Here is an 18,873-nt window from a genome sequence, read left to right on the forward strand (position 1 = left end):
TTAAATTTTGAAGGGGTTTTGTTTTTAGCAAGAGAGGCTGTCCCTTAAAATAGCTGACAATAGGGCCAGGCTCGGTGGCTCACGCCTATAATCCTAGCACTCTGGGAGGCCGAAGTGGGAGGATGGCTCGAGGTCAGGAGTTCGAGACCAGCCTGAGCAAGAGTGAGACCCCGTATCTACTAAAAATAGAAAGAAATGTTCTTGACAGCTAAAAATATATAGAGAAAAAAAATTAGCCGGGCACGGTGGCACATGCCTGTAGTCCCAACTACTCGGGAGGCTGAGGCAGAAGGATTGCTTGATCCCAGGAGTTTGAGGTTGCTGTGAGCTAGGCTGACACCACGGCACTCTAGCCCAGGCAACAGAGCGAGACTGTCTCAAAAAAAAAAAAAGAAAAAAAAATAGCTGACAATAATCCATAATGGACCATAACGAAAATCTTTTACTTAGGAAAAGCTTCCCAGCCTATATGATTCTAAACTGAAAGAAACAGGTAATGAAAGCTCCCTTGTAACAAAGTGTCACTTTTACCTTGGATTTCAAGTTCATCAACCTCATCAGTAGAGCCAGAATCAGAGAACTGTGCTGAATCACGTGAACTGAACTGGGAGCTGCTGGAGGTGACCCGAAAGCCTGTTGTGTTTAAAAAAAAAAAAAAACAAGTAATAAACAGGACAGAAAGAGGTATCACAATAAAAGGGACCTGGTACTCTCAATGTCTGGATTGTGGTAAATAAATAAATAATTCAACAAAAAGAAATGGAACCTTGGCTGGGAGTAATACTGTTGAAGTGGAAACTAGCACTTCTTGCTGGTTTATCCCTTTAGAAAGTTTTAAGTAAACAGAAGGTACTACTATCTGGGAAGCAAATCTGGGACCAGGGTTCTTAGTTCTCTTCAAATCAGAAACCTATTTTGAAGTTAGGCATGGTAGCATGTGCCTGTAATCCCAGGAATCAGGAACTCAGGAAACTGAGGCAGGAGGGTCACTTGAGCCCAGTAGCTCGAGACCAGCCTGGGCAACTTAGCAAGACCCTATCTCAAAAGAAAAAAAAAAGAAACCTATTTTGAAAGGGAGGTATTTCTGATGTAGGAAATGGACAAACTCTAGGATGAGTATTCTTAGCATTATAGGAAAAAACCAGAACAACATAGAATTATCTTCCTGACAGTAGAGGAACCCTTGGTTTGGGTATAATATCCCAAATAAAAACCAAAATGAACACCCACAAGGCACCAAGCCTTATCCTGAAGCCTTAAAAATGTGGGAACAGAGGTGGTCATAAGCCTCACTCACTTCCATGCTCAGTCTCCTGGTATATGGGGAACATATTCTTGGTTCGGATCTGTTGGCGCCGAAGGCGGATCTTCTGCTTCAGCTCCTGGATTTCTCTATCACTGTCTTCCTCCTCTACTTCCTCCTCTTCTAGGCACTGGCTCATCATATTACATTTCATTAGCTCAATGGCAGCAATCAAGGACTCTGAGATGCTGAAGTGGGCATTCTCCTAGGGGAAGGAGAGTACCAAAGAAGTTGCTCGGCAAGGGGTTAGAATACTGAATGCCTCACTGATTATAATGTTAGAAAGTATAGCTTCCAAGATATGTACCGCTTTTATTGAAGACACCCAGGGGAAGTATACATTTTTATTATAAGGAAAGCTGATGGCCAGAAAACCTGTTCCAGATTCTCTTTGCTCTCTTACCCGGCCATGCCTGTCCCCTCCTGTCCCACTTTCTACATAAAAATATGGCAGAGAAGGAGCCCAGGATTTCAATCAGGCTCTTTCCCAAAGTCATATGCCTGTATGTGAAGTATTAAGGTAAATGCTATGTCTCAAGATAAAAGTGCTTTGTAAGCTATAAAATGCTACATGGATGTTATTTATTATAATACATATCTGAGCCTTGGAACAAAATATAGGTGTTGGTTCAGGAAACAGTATTTACCTAAAGTTCCAGGGTCAAGGGAATAACAATCATGGGGCAAAAATTCAAGGTTTCTCTGCCTAGGTTGGCTTTTAAGATAAAATCGATAATATTTTAGACTCAACAAGGAGTACATACTTCCTGAAAAGTTCCCTGGAAATAGAACTTGCTGAGCTCATATTCACTGTGAACTTAACTTTACTATATAGTCTATACTCATGTCACTGCTGTGTACCCAAAATTTCATTAGGACAAATGGCACCACAGACCCTCAGGCCAGATGTCCCAACTCATGAGCTCTTCAGCCCCTTAGATTCCTCACCTTTTCCAGGTCTGCACAGCTGCCAAAGTCTTGCTCAGAGAGGTAGCTGATGAGTGACTGTCCTTCCGATGGTCTTCGGAACATGCCTTCCCCTGAGCACTGGTACTGACCACCCTCTGTGGGAAAATGGAATATGGATATAAAAAACTTTGACTTGAAATGCAAATCTGTAACAGCCAAGCTTCTTTGAGAAGTCTGAAGATTTGTTACTAAAGATGTTCCCGAGTCTTCCCAGGTAACTGGGAATCAGAGGTTGAAAAGAAGATGTCTACCTTCTAAAGGAATTACTCAGACTCTTAGAATCCCAAAGCAATAAACCTCTTGGTTGGAGAATGGTGGAATAAATAGAGCCTGGAGACAATCCTTTTACCATCTAAATTTAAAGACAACATACTTTCCCTCCTACCCCACAAAAAAGAAAAAGTAAGTGAAATAAATTTTAAAAACCCTGTACTGACAGTGAGAAAAGGACACAAATGGCTTCCTCCTGTGCCTGATTTCCATGTAGAGCTTGTCTTCTGATAATTAAGCCCAGACGTTCCAGGGCTTCTTTTCAAGGTCCCTCTCACCCACTCAAAGAGCCATTCCATCTGGATCAATTGACACAAGGTGATAACACCCAGAGTGTAAGACAGGGTGGGACCCCTAAGTCAGAGAGGAGCAAGAGAAATGGCAGGGAGGTGTGATTTCTAGCACAGGGGTTGAAAATGACAAAAGGGTGGGTGAGACTGTACAGCGCGTACCCTTCACAGAGCTGAGATGAACCCCAAAGCTTACAGCTTAGCAGGCACAAGGAGAGAGCAGAGAAAAGATACAATTTTAGCCCTGGCCTTCCTAGTACTCACTTACCATACTCCATGTACAGAGAGCTGGGTGTGCTGCCTTCACTGCTTTGACCAGACAAGGGGCCTTTCAACTTCGACTTATCATTGCAGGATTCTAGTGATAGTGACCACCAGGGAGTAAAAACACACATACGAAGTGAGCAACAGGTACATTCCCAACTTTGGAGTTTCAACATTTAACTGCACTCATTCCCAAAGCCCTCCCAAACAGGAGAAGGGTGGCACACCAACAGAGAACAGCCAAGAATACAGAAATACATGGAGGAAAGGAGACAGAAAGTCAGCACATTCTCGGTGGAAAAGAGGAAAAATGATCCAGAATGGGGCAACACAAAGATGAAAAAGAATCAAATCAAAATGGATTCATGAATTCATTTCTCTTTTCTTCCATCTTTTAACCATACATTATAGGAATATCAGCCAATTTCTATCCTCTTGACAAACCAATTTAGAAAACAATCTTCAGATGATAAAATAAAGACAAGCACATTGAAACTTTTCTGATACCTTCATACTAGGTTTTAAAATAATATCAGAAGGACTTGGAGGAGGCTGAGGCAGAAGAATTGCTTGAGCCCAGGAGTTTGAGACCAGCCTCGGCATCACAGCAAGACCCCATCCAAAAATAATAATAATAATATCAGAAGGTTTACATTCACTAAGGAAACAAAATAAAATCCAGTAATGTCCTTTAAAGAAGCATCAAGGCAATGCTGGAAAAGCTAAAGAAGAGGGCCTTGTAACCAAAGGACTCAGTCACAGGGCTGTGGGCCCATCCTTACTGGAGAAGGAAGGGAGAGGTTTTAAGAGAAGGCTGGCAGAACAGCAGGTGCCTAGCAATAGGAGTAACAGGATCAGTGAGAGTTGCAAGCAGAGAACAGCAGCAGGCAGGTTTTGTAGGAAATGAGAAACTGATGTTCTTCAAAAGGAAACACAAAATTTCCAGTACCACAGAGGGAAGAGCAGGTTGAAAAGCAAATGGGTGCTTGAGAAATGAGCAGGATGCTGTGGGAGAATGAATGATTGAACTACATGTGACCCATTTCCCTGATATTGTCAACCTGTCAGCTGCTCCTCTCACAAAAAAATGCTACTACACGGTAAGAGATAATTTTGTGTTCTCCTTGGGCCTCAAAGACTTCTGGTGGCTCTGGCAGTGGGCTCTGCTCCTCACTACTAAACTGAGGACAAACTAGCAGTCACCGTGATGCCTTGGTAAAAAACATGACTTGCAAGGGACCTTTGAGATCCCCAAACTAGCACACAACACAAACTCCAACACCATGACCTTACTTCTTTACAACATGTGGCCATTCAGCCTTTACGTACCGAGATCACTACCTCCTGATGCTGCCCATTCGATTAATACTTAGAATTTCCTTACACTCACTTGATATCTGCCTTCTTACAATTTCTCATCTCAAGAACAACAATGCTCTTCAAATAATGATCCTACAGACTTTATTCCTCTTTAACCTTCTCTATTCCAAGTTAACACATCCAGTGACTTCACCCATTACAAGGAGGCCATGGTTTTCAGTCCTCCCTTACCATTCTGTCCTGCAGACACATTCTAGTGTTAATATCTCCATGAATTATGCTACCCAGAAAGGAACACAAGACTTGGTTTGAACACCAGCATGAAAACCAAGGAAACAGATTTAAGTCACTAGAAAAATCCTGTGCAATGGATGGAATGAGGTGCAGGAACTTATAGGGTAATGAAGACAGGTGAAAGAAAAAGGAAACAGGGAACTCTAGGAGAGGCAAAAAGCATGCAAGCATATCCAAGACCACAGAAAGGGGATAAAATATAATCTGGTGTTAATTCAAGGAAAATAAAGTAATCCATAGGAAGTACTCAGTCTTAAGAAGAATTCTGCCACTGATTCATAATGATGCCTTCGACAAATAGCAGGCCTCAGTTTCACCTTTGGGAAAACTGAATTGATAAGTCTTGACTCTGCCTCCCAGAAGCTACTGGGAAACTAAAGGAGGCATCTGGAAGTTGTAGGCAGAAAACATATCACATGAATATTGGTGACATTTTATAGACAGGTCCAAGCATCACAACAGGACCAGACTAGCCAGACTTGATTTGACACCAGACTGGACAAGGAGGTTCTGAACTAAGCAACATGATCACAGAGGAGCAGAAGGAAGAGGAGGTGGAAGACCAACTCCCAAACCTGCAATGGGATCTTCAACTATAATGGTGATATTCCTGGGGCCTCCTGTAGGTAGGCAGACAGGTGCAGAAGAGAGTCCAGACAGAGCAAACAAGAATAGAGAGAAAGAAAAAAAAAAGAGTGTCCTACATTTTACCTACCAGAAGTGGGTATGTAATTCCTCAGAGGGAACCCCAGTGCTGAAGGAGGGATAACTTGTACGAGAAGCTATACATGAACCATACCTCCTCGTACCCTTCTGCACGAGTTTTCCTTGGCTCCCTGTTCCAATGCAGGTTAATGTGGTTTTTGAAATCCACATGGATTCAAGAACGGGGGCAGGGAAGTTATACATGCTCAAAGGCCGGCGGCATAGAGTATAGTAGATACCAGGCCTGCAGCAGCAGATGTGAAGTGAGGATCTAACCCAAGCATTCTTCACATCTAAGAAAGCTAGTGGGAAGACAGGCTTTGATTTGGAGATTTTTCTCCTAAAGAGTTCCAGTAAGTCAAATCACATGCTTGAGGGAAAACAAACAACAGTTTGTCATTCAGAAGGTTTCAGATGAGGACCTTAGCTCTCACCTTTCTAGAAATTACAAAAAGAGAGCAATGGCAGCTGTGCTAAAAGAAATCCTTTTTTTTTTCAGTCTTATTGAATTTTTAATATTTTATTTCTGTGGCTTTCCTGACCCAGAATGGCTTTGAGCACAAAGGTCCGTGTTATACTTGCTGTTAGAGAGATTTTACTACAAATGAAACTCAACCAAAGCCTGCCAGATACCAAAGACCCAGGGAAAACAATGGCAGGGAGATGGCAAAAGCAATGAAACCCTCCTTCCCCATGTCTAGGCTGCTCCCTGCTATCAGCTGGTGCTTCTGTGAGGGAGGTGTCAGTGGCCAGGGCCTCCTTACCTGACTGCCTCTCAGCCTGCATCAGTGATGCAGCAGTCAGTCCCACCTACTTGGTTACTAGGTCACTCCACCCCACACTCACTATATCCCTAGTTTTATTTAGAAAACCCTAATATCGGCCGGACATGGTGGCTCACGCCTGTAATCCTAGCACTCTGGGAGGCCAAAGCAGGAGGATCGCTCGAGGTCAAGAGTTTGAGACCAGCCTGAGCAAGAGTGAGACCCCTGTTCTCTACTAAAAAATAGAAAGAAATTAACCGGACAACTAAAAATAGATAGAAAAAATTATCCGGGCATGGTGGCGCATGCCTGTAGTCCCAGCTACTCGGGAGGCTGAGGCAGGAGGATCGCTTGAGCCCAAGAGTTTGAGGTTGCTGTGAGCTAGGCTGACGCCACGGCACTCACTCTAGCCCGGGCAACAGAGTGAGACTTTGTCTCAAAAAAAAAAAAAAAAAGAAAACCCTAATATCACTTTGTTTCTCTCATATTGGTATTATATCCCTATCAAACTTCTAAGAAATCATAGGAAGAGAGAAGGGATTTAATGGGATTATTTTTAAAGCTCATTAATATTTTCCCTCAGTCTGAGAGACATATTTTAAACTTGAACTGGTGGACTTTTTGTTACGACAAGAGGCCCATTTGCCATTCTGTGGTGAACGTATCTTGCTCTTACTCTATAAACCTATATCTTCCTCTTGCTCTGTAAACCTATCTTGTCCTTCCTCAATAAACTTCATTTCAATAAATAAATAAATAAAACAAACTTGAACTGTGATGAGTCATACTATCCTCTGATGCCATGAAACTAGTAAAGAATCCAGGAAGCATTTAATATTTAGCAATATATAACAGGAACAAACAAACATACTTGGAGATTTTGAGTATTAGTATTATATTACAAACTTCTCTCTATCATTTATAAAGCAGGATGTCATGTCATCAGAAACATAACTTCTCTTTCTGCCACTTGAAAAATCTCAAAAACAAACCCCATTTCCACCCTAAATTCAAGGGCCACCTTGCTAACTAGTAGCTGGTGCTCATCATTACCTGGGGCTCCTCTGGAAGCGATGTTGGTATCTGAATGGGAGCGGATATGGCTTTTCTTCGTCCCGCTGGTGACAGTGAGTGTCTGCCCCTCTGAGAAGCTGGACCTACGAAGGACACTGGACAGCTGGCTCTCCCTACCTCCCTCCTGGTCCCCTAAGGAAGAAGCAGCAGAATCTGGCTTCTGGGAGCTGCTGGAGGAGAACAAATTGGAGCTGCTGCTCTCGGCATTGCTGCTGTGACTTTGAAGGCTGGCAGTCCGTCCTCGGGGGTCCAGGTTGCCAATGGCCAGGTACTCAGGCCCCTCACTGGCATCACTTGGGGAATCATTTTGGCTGCTGACCCAGGATGCCTCTATGGGGCTGGTTAGAGTGCTGGAGCTCATCTCATTTGGAGTCAAAGGAGAATCCCTGGCTAGTGCAGAGACTGAAAGCAGGGGGGCTTGGACAGTTTGATCCTCTGCTGGTGATATGTGCCCTCTGCTTTCTTGAGGTTTCTGGGGAGGGCCAGAGAGTGAAAAGGAAGTAGATCTTCTCTCTAGGATATAAAAAGAAAGGATAAGGGGAGAGAAAGGTGAGCTGGAATCCTGCAGTATACATGAAGGGCTTCTCCACAACTAAGGACCAAACTCCTTATTACTACTGGATGCCCAAGACACATGGTGTTACCTCAGAAAAGGTAAGTCAAATAAAGTAAAAAATTATTTAGAAGCAGCTAAGTCAAGGGTATGGGCTCTTGAGACAGTGGCTTTATTGCTTGTTAGTATCCACTCATCTGGAAAATGAGCAATAATACCTACCTATAGGGCTGTTTTAAGGATCAAATGAGAAAATACATATATATTTTTTCATATAAATTGATTATAACAGAGCATAACACGTGGCAGGCAATCAATAAATATTACCTATTATTTAAATGCCTTCTTGGCAATGTAGATTAGAAACCCAGGGAAATCTAATTTCTCTTTCCTCTGTTATTTAATGATTCTACTGAATTACCTTAGGCTAGTCACTATATAAACCTTTTAAGATGTCCATTATTAACACATGAAGTTTGACAAACTGCAGCAACCCTATGCTCAATTCCCAGCCTATGAGCACCAACAAAGTCTTCTACTTTCCATGGCTGGGGATACATGTAATGACCACCCCTTCCTGCCCCCATACCCGAGCTGTTGTTGGGCATGGATTGGTGCAAGCTAGAGAAGGACCCGAAGTAGGAATGCTGAGCATAGCTGGTTGGAGGGGTGTATGTGGAACCAGGCAGAGCTGTCAGGCTCTGGCTCTTTGTCACCAATAGCGGGCTCTCGTGCTTTCTGGCGAACTAAACAAAACAAAACAAAATGTGTCACAGTCAAAGATAAAGGATTTCAGAGGAGGGGCAATCATTTACTTCAGAAATGCTGGTAGAAGCTGGCCTTTGGCAGCAGGCATGGGCTTTAGCTATAGCTTATTGATACAACACAATTACCCTCTACTATAGCAGACAGCTTATAACTTTGAAACCTTGAGGTCCTGTTATATATCACATGTTCTGCACTAGAATCCTTCCAGGTGGTCAAACCCGGAGTGCTTCATCATGCAGGCAGCACAACAAAGTGCTTAAGATTATGCATGTGGAATCAGAAGCCATATAGGCCCAGGTTCAAATCCCGGCCCTGTCACTTATAAGCTATTTGGTCCACACTTTGGACAAGTGACTTATCTACTCTGTGCCTCAATGATCTCCTTTATAAAATCAGATTAATGTAAACCTCAGAATTATGAGCATTAAATGAGATGATGCATGAATTATACATAGACAGCACCATGCCTGGCACATAGAAAGTATTGAATGGGTAGTAACCAATAATCAAAAATAAAAGAACCAGGAGAGAGGAGATCCCCCTTTAAAAGGAGTAGGGACTTCAATTGCATTCTAGCTGAAGCACTGACTTGAGGATTATGATGATGTGATTTAATCATAGGCAACAAAATTTTCTTTATATCAAAGAAAAAAAAGATTCCATGTAACACTAAGCCATTAGGTCTGACATTAAACTCTACTCCTGATTCAGAACCATCCCTCCCCAGCTCTCTGTCAAGCCTTGAGATACTTACTCAGACTAAGGATCCCAGGGGTTTAAAAAACATACCCCCATTCCCAGCAAAGAGACCTAAGCTTAGACCTTTTACTTCAACAGGTACTTAATAGTACTTCCCCTTCTCTCCATGCATTTTTTAAAATGACAGACTTTCAGCTCACAATTGCCTAAGTGAAGAAGTGGTTTGCTATAGACGGTTACATCATGATGAGGTCCAGGGGCCCAGCATAGACACAGATAATTCCTTGCCCCCTTTACCATAGATGCATCAATCTGAGCCAGGAGGCGGGGGTTGTTCTGTTCCACTGCTTCTAGGCATTGGAGCATGGCCGTGACGTGGGCGTCACTTAGCAGGAAAGCAGTATCTGGGGAGAGAAAAACTACCATGTTGATGGAACCCAATAGGGAGATCTTTAGCCTCCCTGTATGGCCTTAGGAGAAGCTCAGGGAGAGAGGAATAAATTAAAAAGAAATTGGGGAGAATCATGCCACTGGAGTGAAAGGAAATCAGGAAGTACAGAAGAGGCTAGTATGGCAAAGGGGCCAAGGCAAGAGGCATCAAAGTTAGAACAATCCAAATTTGACTCCTAGCTTCAGTGATTTGGGCCAAGTCACAAACCTCCTTTAGCTTTGTCTCTGATTGGAAAACAGGGAGTTTTGTCTCTGATTGGAAAACAGAGAGTTGGATACCCAACTCTCAGGGCTGCTGTGAAGCGCATATAGTATAACAGTGATTGGCATATAGGAAACTCTCAGTAAATGGTAGTTATTCTTATTGGTTTGTGTGTATGGGAGTAGGGGAATACCTTAGCATAAAGTTTGATTGTGTTTTACATGGGAGGTGAGAGAGAAGACTGGATATGTGTTTCTGAGTTGAATCCCTATGGCATCAAGTGAAAAATGAGGTGCCGAGGTTAGAGGGATATTTCTATAAAGCAATAGTGAGGTAGAAGAGAATGAGGAAGCATAAGCAACAGTCCTGACTACGTGGCCCCTACCTACCTGTGTAGAATTTTCTGATATACTGTCTATCCCCAAGCAGAGGTCGCAGCTGGGCTGAGAGGCAGTGGCACTGCAAGCTGTGCTGCAGCCACAGTTCTGCCACGGCACGCTCACTCACACCATCAGCACTGCTCTGGCCATTCTCATGTAAGTTGATGAACTGGGAGGCAAACAAACATGAGTCAAAACATACATCCTGGAAGATACAGCAAGATTGTAATGACCTAATGACCTAAGAACTAAATTGAGACACGTAAGAGAAGGCACTCAGAGGTACTTTCCTCCACCTGGCACCTTGAGGATACTGGAGAAAGAGAACAAAGTAAGGGATTAATGGCTTCAATGCTGAACTGGGCCACTGGTGAGGGACTAAGCAGTTAAAACCTGACATGCAGCGCCAGGAGAGGACAAAGCTGCTACACTGGGCTCTTTATGTTCTAACTCCAAAGACGAATCTGTTCTGGGATATTCAGAGGACGGATGAACTTGACCTCTTGGCTTCTCTCAGAGACCTCTATTTTAGGTTAGCCTCCAGAAAGAATGCAACAAAAACATGGAAGAAAGGACCTACGAAAAATGCCATCAAATATTCTCCCCCAAAGGGAAGCCATCTGAATACTTCCTTTTGATTCTAGCCACAGCACTCTCTGTTTGGAAACTTCTCATATTTGGCTGTTTCTATAATAACAATAAGGTCTCATAGCCCAGGATCAGTGCAAAAAATGCATGGATGGCAATTTCAGGCGGCTTCTAAGAGGAAATGACTACAGCACATATTTTAGAAAAGGCTGTTGGAGTGAGGTTTGGTGGGTAAAATAAATTGAGAAGGACAAAGAAAATCTGTATCAGAAAATCAGTGGGCTCTGGCCTTTTCTCACAAAAAAGGCCAGTATGACACCCTGTGATTTGGTTCCCTAATCATTTAGAAACAAGTTACTTTTCCTGATATCATCTCAGCAATGAATCTGACAATGGGATATACATGCAACAAGACTGGTCATGTACTGACAAGTATTGAAGATCAGCTGGACATTTCACAGTTCATTTCAATATTTTTTTTTCAAGACCATGCCATTTTTAATTAAAGATATAATTTTTCCTCTTATATATGGAGTGTTATTAATTTTATATATATTTGAAATTTCCCATAATAAAGAGCTAAATAAATACATACATAAAATTGGCAGTGATTTTTCTGAACTAGCTATATAACTTTGGCCAAGTCACCTAACTTTCTTGAGATCAGTTTCCCTGATTGAGCTGAGAGGACAGTAAAATAAAGTGCTACGATGGTAGCCAAAGCTGTTAGGAATGTACTTGGCTCCATCTGATACTGGCCTCCAGAAACCTTACATTTCTTTCTAGTTGGTACATCCTCTTCTTCTTGAACAATTATCGACATATAAGTCCCATGTTCTCTACTATTTTAGGGAACCTCTTGTTATTTGCCCTGGATTTTGAAAAGCTTCACCCTGGTCCCATATATACAGATCTTTTGAAGACAACAAATTTTTTTTCATCCCTTCCTAAGAGGAGAGAAGGTTGCCCGGATCAGTGGGTTTGCAAGGCTTATTTTTTTAAATGTAAATAACCCTCTCCTCCAAGTCAGTCTTACAGGGATAACTTCCTTTCCTCAGTTAAGAGGAAATTTGACATACTCTATATCCTTCTACCCTAGGAGACTCTTCTGACAGAACAAGCAATAAAGAAATGCAGCTACCCCATAGCATACCAGCTGTCCTTTCATTCTTACCTTCTCCACATGAAGAGCTGAGTGGGGACTGAGCCACCGGATATCTTTCACAAATTGCCAGTAATCAGTCTGGCGGCAGCACACCTGCTGAGGGAACGCATAAAGTGAGCAAATCACTACCATTTTGGACCAAATCTAGTTCTAGTGTTGACATTCAAAGAGAAAAAAGAGCACAACCTTCCCTTGCTTCAACAAAAGTTCTCAGCAGCAATCAAATGAAAACATATACATGTTCACCCTTTTAAAAAATAATTGTTAAAAACTATTTTAATCATTCTTTTGAATAGGTAATATATGCATACAATATAGAAGGCACACAGTAAAAATAATAATTGTTTTCTACCCCTTTCTCTCTACTATTCTGTTTCCTAAAAGGTAATTCTTAAAACTGGTGAAGGGTTATTTGTTAAAAGCCAGAGATAAATGTCTTTAGTTCCTATTGTAAGCAAAATCAAATAAGGAAACATCCACTTTTCCCATGCCATCCGGGTCAGGAAAGGGCTATATTTAGAGTCAAAGAAATACTCAGTCCTAGTTAAAATGGAATAAGCCTGAACATGACAGCAAAATGTTTATACCATAAAAACCCAATTGTTGTTTTTCACAATCCTTCCTGAGACTATTGGGCAGAAATTAAAACTGAAATCTAAGTTATTAAAAAAATATAGGGCCGGATGAGGTGCCTCATGCCTGTAAACCGAGCACTTTGGGAGGCCAAAGAAGGAGGATTGCTTGAGGCTAGGAGTTCAAGACCAGCCTGAACAAGAGTAAGACCCTGTCTCTACAAAAATCAGAAAAATTATCCAGTCATGGTGGCACGTGTCTGTAGTCTCAGCTACTCTGAAGGCTTAAGCAGGAGGATGGCTTGAGCCCAAGAGTTTGAGGTTGCTGTGAGCTAGGCTGATGCCACGGCACTCTAGCCCAGGCAACAGAGCAAGACTCTGTCTCAAAAAAAAAAAATTAAAAAAATTAAAAACTGGCCGGGCGCTGTGGCTCACGCCTGTAATCCTAGCACTCTGGAGGCCGAGGGGAGGCGGATCGTTTGAGCTCAGGAGTTCGAGACCAGCTTGAGCAAGAGCGAGACCTCGTCTCTACTAAAAGTAGAAAGCAATTAGCCAAACAACTAAAATATATACAAAAAAATTAGCCAGGCATGGTGGCGCATGCCTGTAGTCCCAGCTACTCGGGAGGCTGAGGCAGGAGGATCACTTGAGCCCAGGAGTTTGAGGTTGCTGTGAGCTAGGCTGATGCCACGGCACTCACTCTAGCCCAGGGAACAGAATGAGACTCTGTCTCAAAAAAGAAAAAAAAAAATTAAAAATTAAGTCATAAAAGCAATGGAAGAAACCATGGGAAAACTTTTTTAATAATCACAGAATAGAGAAGCCCTGTGTAAGCATCACACAAAGCCTAGAAATCATAACAAAAATGATTAATTTGACTTATTAAAAACCAGATATTTTGGCTGAGTAAAAGCCACCGTAAGAAATGTCAACAGACACACTAGGAAAAAATATTTGCAACTCAGACAAAGGACTAATTCTGTTAATAAATAAAGAGGTTCTATAAATCAGTAGGAAAAGACTAAAACGCCAAGGAGAAAGGTAATAAAATAGGAAAAAGTTCACAAAGAAAAAATTTAATGACTCTTATAAACATCTTTTCATGGTAAGAGAAATGTAACTTTTTACCTATCGTATTGGCAAAGTTCAAGAAGTTTAATAATACCCTGTATTGGCAAGGGTATGGGGAATCTGATACTCTTATACATTGCTAGCAATGGTATAAATATACATAACTTCCTGGAGGGCAATTTAGCAACAGTTATCAAAATTCAAATGCACATACCCTTTAACCTAAGAATTCTAGGAATTTATCCTATGGTAAAGGGTAAAATTATTTATATAGAGAGGCACTACTACTAATAGCCAATGATTGGAAACAATCTAAATATCTTCACCAGGGAATTGGCTAAATAAATTATAGTACATACATACAAGGAAATATTATAAAATGATAGCTATAAAAAAAGGATGAAGAAGCTCTTATGTAATGATTTGAGATGAATTACAAGATATATTCAGTGAAAAAGGCAAGGTGCAGAAGAGTGAGTACGGGATGCTCACTTGGCTAGGAGGTGTAGCAAAGACAATTATTCATATTGGCTTTTATAATCATAAAAATTCCCTGGAAGGAAACTAGTAAATAGTAGTTACCTATGGGATCAGAAGGGAACAAGACTTTTCATTGTTTACAGTTTTATACTTTTTGATTTTTTAACCATGTAAAATGTACTGTCTATTTAAAAATTAAGTATCTTTAAAGCAAGTTACAAAGTGATATATATATAGTACAATCTTAATATTTTAAAAAATACATAAATCCATAGAAAAAAATTACCAAAATGTTAAAGGTGGTTGTTATTACTTGGTGTTGAGACTATTGGTGATATTAACTTTCTTCTAAAGTCTTTTTGGTATTTTCTGAATTTTCAACAAATAAAAGTATATTACTTATATATTCAGGAAACAAACACAGAGTTCTTTTTCCTTATTATTGTTCTTTTTAAAATTGGGCTATATATGTTGCCAAGAACAAGGTTCTTCCCGACAGTGGAGAAAAGAGGAATCCTTTCACTTCTATTTAGTTGAGCAATCTCAGGAACTGAATTTCTCCACACTTCTAAGCAGAAGAAAGGTTATCAAACATGCCTTGCCTTATGGAAGACCTAAAAAGCAGCCCAGATGCAGGCTGTCAAGGAAAATGAGATTCCTCTAAGAATATGGTCATGCTGTTATAGCTCTCCTAAGGCTTCAAATGATTTTTTAAAACTTCAACTCACATTCCATATACATTCTTTTGAAAGCACAGAGCAGATAAGACCAACATGAATCATTGTATCCCTTCCCCACCTCGCCAAGAGCACAACACCCAGAATAGCTTCCTAATGACACAGCAGCCCAAGATCTTTGAAAGCCTTAATCTTTAAGGAGGAAATGAAAAAGAATGACAAATTCTTGACACAGACTTTTTTTTTGAGACAGGGTCTCACACTGTTGCCCGGGCTAGAGTGCCATGGCATCAGCCCAGATCACAGCAACCTCAAACTCCTGGGCTCAAGCAACCCTACTGCCTCAGGCTCCCGAGTAGCTGGGACTACCATGCCTGGGTAATTTTTATATATATATATATATTTTAGTTGCCCAGCTAATTTCTTTCTATTTATTTTAGTAGAGACAGGGTCTCGCTCTTGCTCAGGCTGGTCTCAAACTCCTGAGCTCAAATGATCCGCTCACCTCAGCCTCCCAGAGTGGTAGGATTACAGGCGTGAGCCACCGCGCCCAGCCTTGACAGACTTTAATTCTTAGATCTTTATAAGGCAAAACAGAGCAACAATGAAATTGGTATGGATCTTCTGTTTTTGATTCTTCCAATTAGAGCCTGCAGTTGCTAAGTGTGTGTGTACATATGATACATTTGCCTGGTTTGCTCTGCTTCCACTTATTCACACTACTGTTTTTTTTGCAAGTGATCATATGCTTTGATATTTTTAATTCTGATGACCTGGTGCCTTCACAGATATTACCACTTTTAATGACTATAACAAGATATGTTAATAGTGTTTTGCATTTACCAAGCATCTTTCATTTGAGAATCTCATTGACTTCATTCACATTTTTTTTCTGGCAAAAATGATATAACTGTCTTGTAACATGGGTAAGTGATTACTCTAGATGACAATGTAATTTTAGTAATAGAGCTAAGAAAAGAACGCATTTGCTATCACCACACAAGAACTTAAACCACTAAATGGCAGTACCACTAATCTGGTAGCTATTTTGGTCAATAGCCTGGGAAACCTACATTGAGTTTTTGTAAAACATGTTGGCATGACTCCCAAGCTTCTGGCTGAGTAGGTCAAAGCCACAGATTAGTGTAAAAAGAATAGCAAGAGGAAGGGCAAACTCATGAGAGAAAATAAATTTAATTTTGGTCATGTTGTGCTTGGGCCCATAGGACAGATAGCCAGATGATAATGTATAGGAGACAGCCAGGCTTCTGGATCTAGAGTTCAGCAGAGATGTCTGAGCTGAGGGTCATCAGTGTATGGGTGATATTTAATGCAATGCAAGTGGATGAGATTGCTTCAAGAAAATACAGAGTAAGAAGAGATAAGGACAAATGCAGAACCCCATTTAAAAACAATTTCAAGACAGCCGAGTGCAATAGCTCACACCTGTAATCCCAGTACTTTGGGATGCCAAGGCAGGAGGACTGCTTGAGACCAGGAATTTGAGACCAGCGTGGGCAACATAGCAAGTCCCCATCTATACAAAAAAATTTAAAAATTAGCTGGGTATAGTGGTCATGCCTGTAGTTCTAGCTACTCGGGAGGGCTGAGGCAGGAGGATTACTTGAGCCCAAGAGTTTGAGGTTGCAGTGAGCTATGATCATGCCATTGTACTCTAGCCTGAGTGACAGAGTGAGACCCTGTCAAAAACAAAACAAAACAAAACAAATTCCAAGAGGAGGAAATTCCAGAGAAAGAAACTAAGAAGTGGTTACAGAGGGAGGCCAATGTTTCTGTGGCATCAGAAGATAATGTTATACAAGTCAAGGAATGATGATGGTCAACAGTGCTGAACACAAGATCATGTTCAAATGAGAAATGTTCATTGGATTTGGTAACATGGACATCATTTTACTTAAAATGCTGTGCAAGATCACCAGCGGTAAGGGCAGAAATCAGATTTTGGTGGATCAACTTATTTGTTTTGCAAATTCCAATGTTCTTAATTATTGTTTTCCATAGGACTATATGTAATCAGAAACTAAAAAAAAAATTACATTTATTAATTACATCTTATGTGCCACAAACAGTGGCAAATTTGTATGTAATTTCATTTAATTTTTCATCAAGATTTATTTTACGAAATAAATACTATTACCCTTATTTTTATATATGAGAAGAGCAAGGTTCAAAAAAATTAATATTACCTAATAGATTGACTGACAACATGCTTTTCATCTAATTCTCTAGGAGGCGGGTAGCAGTGTTATCTCATCTCACAAATGAGGAAACAGAAGCACAAAGAGTTATGTAACTTACCCACACAGTTAATGGTAAAGCTGAGGTTAAAATGTGAGCGGTCTAACTCAAAAGTCCATAATTTTAACTACTATGTCATTTTATTTCCCAAGGACTTAAGCAGTGAGTCTGGATTCTGATCTAGATTCTGTTTGATTCCAAAGATTTCTGTCACAATGTTGCTTCCAAATTCCTAGAATGGTGTTTTTAAAATGATGACCATTAAGAATTAGGCTCTTTAAAGTAGAATTTTTTTCAGTTCTTTAAAGCAGAATTTTTTTTCTATCTTTAAAATTCTTTGAGACGGCCTCACCTTCAGAACTTACTCTGAATAGAAAAAAATCTAACCTAAGCCATCTTTTCACTGAACTCTGAAAATATCCAACAGGAACACGGGTTTAAAGACACTGTTCAGAGGTAATACATACCTATATCTAGAAGGCAAGGCAACACATTAAATCCTATCAAGTATGAATACTTTAATACCAATTAATTGATTAGATTTTTTAAATGTGACTACTAGCAGAGAACAAATTCTGATAAAAAAGAAAGAAAAGATCGGCTCAGGGAACAAGAGTTCCAGGAAATAATACTAGGCCCTGATATGGGAGGACATGAATGTTTTAGAACAGGGATCCCCAACCTATGCTGAACTGTATAATTATTTCATTATATATTACAATGTAATAATAATATAAATAAAGTACACAATAATGTAATGCACTTGAATCATCCTGAAACCATGCCCCCCCTCCCTGGTCCGTGGCAAAACTGTCTTCCTTGAAAACAGTCCCTGGTGCCAAAAAGGTTGGGGATGACACTGTTTTAGAACATACAATTATGGATGTATTTGTGAGGTTTGATATTTAAAAAGGAGGAGGATACCAAACCCCAATGACTCACTTGACAATTTTATCCAGAACCAAATCTTATTTAAAATACTGCAAATGCAATAACTGCCCAAGGTAAAGCAAAAACCATTAAGTATTATTGCATTCCACTTATTTTCAAACTTCCAAACTTATTAGAGTGTTTGAGGATATAAAGGAAAAGAAACTCAACATCAATGAAGTTTATGGTAAAAACAATTTAAGCTACAATCAAAACTACCATTCATAAGTATCAACCAGTTGCCTACAAAGTAATGCTCAAAGAATATTCTAAAAATACATTATTTTGTAAATATTTCTCACATGTGTCCTAGGAGGCTAAGAGGAAAATCCCAATGACTCATCGTTGTCCTTCTCCTCATCATCATCATAGCACATACTTGACTCGCTCTTACTATGCTCTAAGTGCTTTACATACATTAAGTCATTTAATCCTCACAACAACTCTAGAGGTACATAGATACTACCTCATTTTACTGGTGAGGAAACTAAAGCACAAAGAGGTTAAGTATCTTGTCCAAGGTTACATAGTTTATGAAGGAGCTGAAATTTGAACTCAGACAGCCTGGCTCTACTCTGAACCACACTACCCATTAACTACTCATGTTAATCCTCCTCTCTTCTTTTTACCTCTTGTTTTTGCTAGTCACTACTATACCTGCTAGAGTTTTCACATGTATTTTGAAGATGAATTTTCACTACTCCTGCCAGGAAAGTACATAATTCTTTCTTCCTATTACTAATTTGAAGTAAAGATAGTAATAACAAAAGTCTAAGTTTAGGGAACAAGGTAAAATTCTAATCCACAAAAAATCAGAGGAAGAATT

The 18,873-nt window shown here is 40.3% G+C and overlaps 1 protein-coding gene across 8 annotated transcripts in view; it reads right to left on the minus strand.

The window, feature by feature from the left end:
- The window catches only part of RUBCN (rubicon autophagy regulator), a 56,671-nt gene that overhangs the window by 16,969 nt on the left and 20,829 nt on the right, over window positions 1–18,873 (minus strand). For 4 of the 8 annotated variants that reach the window (XR_006732682.1, XR_006732681.1, XM_045540063.1 and 1 more), the window contains exons 3-11: window positions 12,068–12,154; window positions 10,315–10,474; window positions 9,571–9,677; window positions 8,396–8,552; window positions 7,233–7,766; window positions 3,101–3,190; window positions 2,252–2,367; window positions 1,298–1,508; window positions 532–633 (exon numbers count right to left, since the gene is read on the minus strand). Coding sequence is in view for 6 of the 8 variants with exons in the window: in XM_045540063.1 (XP_045396019.1) it covers window positions 532–633; window positions 1,298–1,508; window positions 2,252–2,367; window positions 3,101–3,190; window positions 7,233–7,766; window positions 8,396–8,552; window positions 9,571–9,677; window positions 10,315–10,474; window positions 12,068–12,154 (1,564 nt within the window). In the remaining 2 variants the exon portion in view is untranslated. The remainder of the gene's footprint in view (window positions 1–531; window positions 634–1,297; window positions 1,509–2,251; window positions 2,368–3,100; window positions 3,191–7,232; window positions 7,767–8,395; window positions 8,553–9,570; window positions 9,678–10,314; window positions 10,475–12,067; window positions 12,155–18,873) is intronic. The other 4 variants (XM_045540062.1, XM_045540064.1, XM_045540067.1 and 1 more) reach the window with 3 other exon arrangements.

The sequence above is a fragment of the Lemur catta genome, chromosome 1 (assembly GCF_020740605.2).
Source record: "Lemur catta isolate mLemCat1 chromosome 1, mLemCat1.pri, whole genome shotgun sequence".
Classification (NCBI taxonomy): domain Eukaryota; kingdom Metazoa; phylum Chordata; class Mammalia; order Primates; family Lemuridae; genus Lemur; species Lemur catta.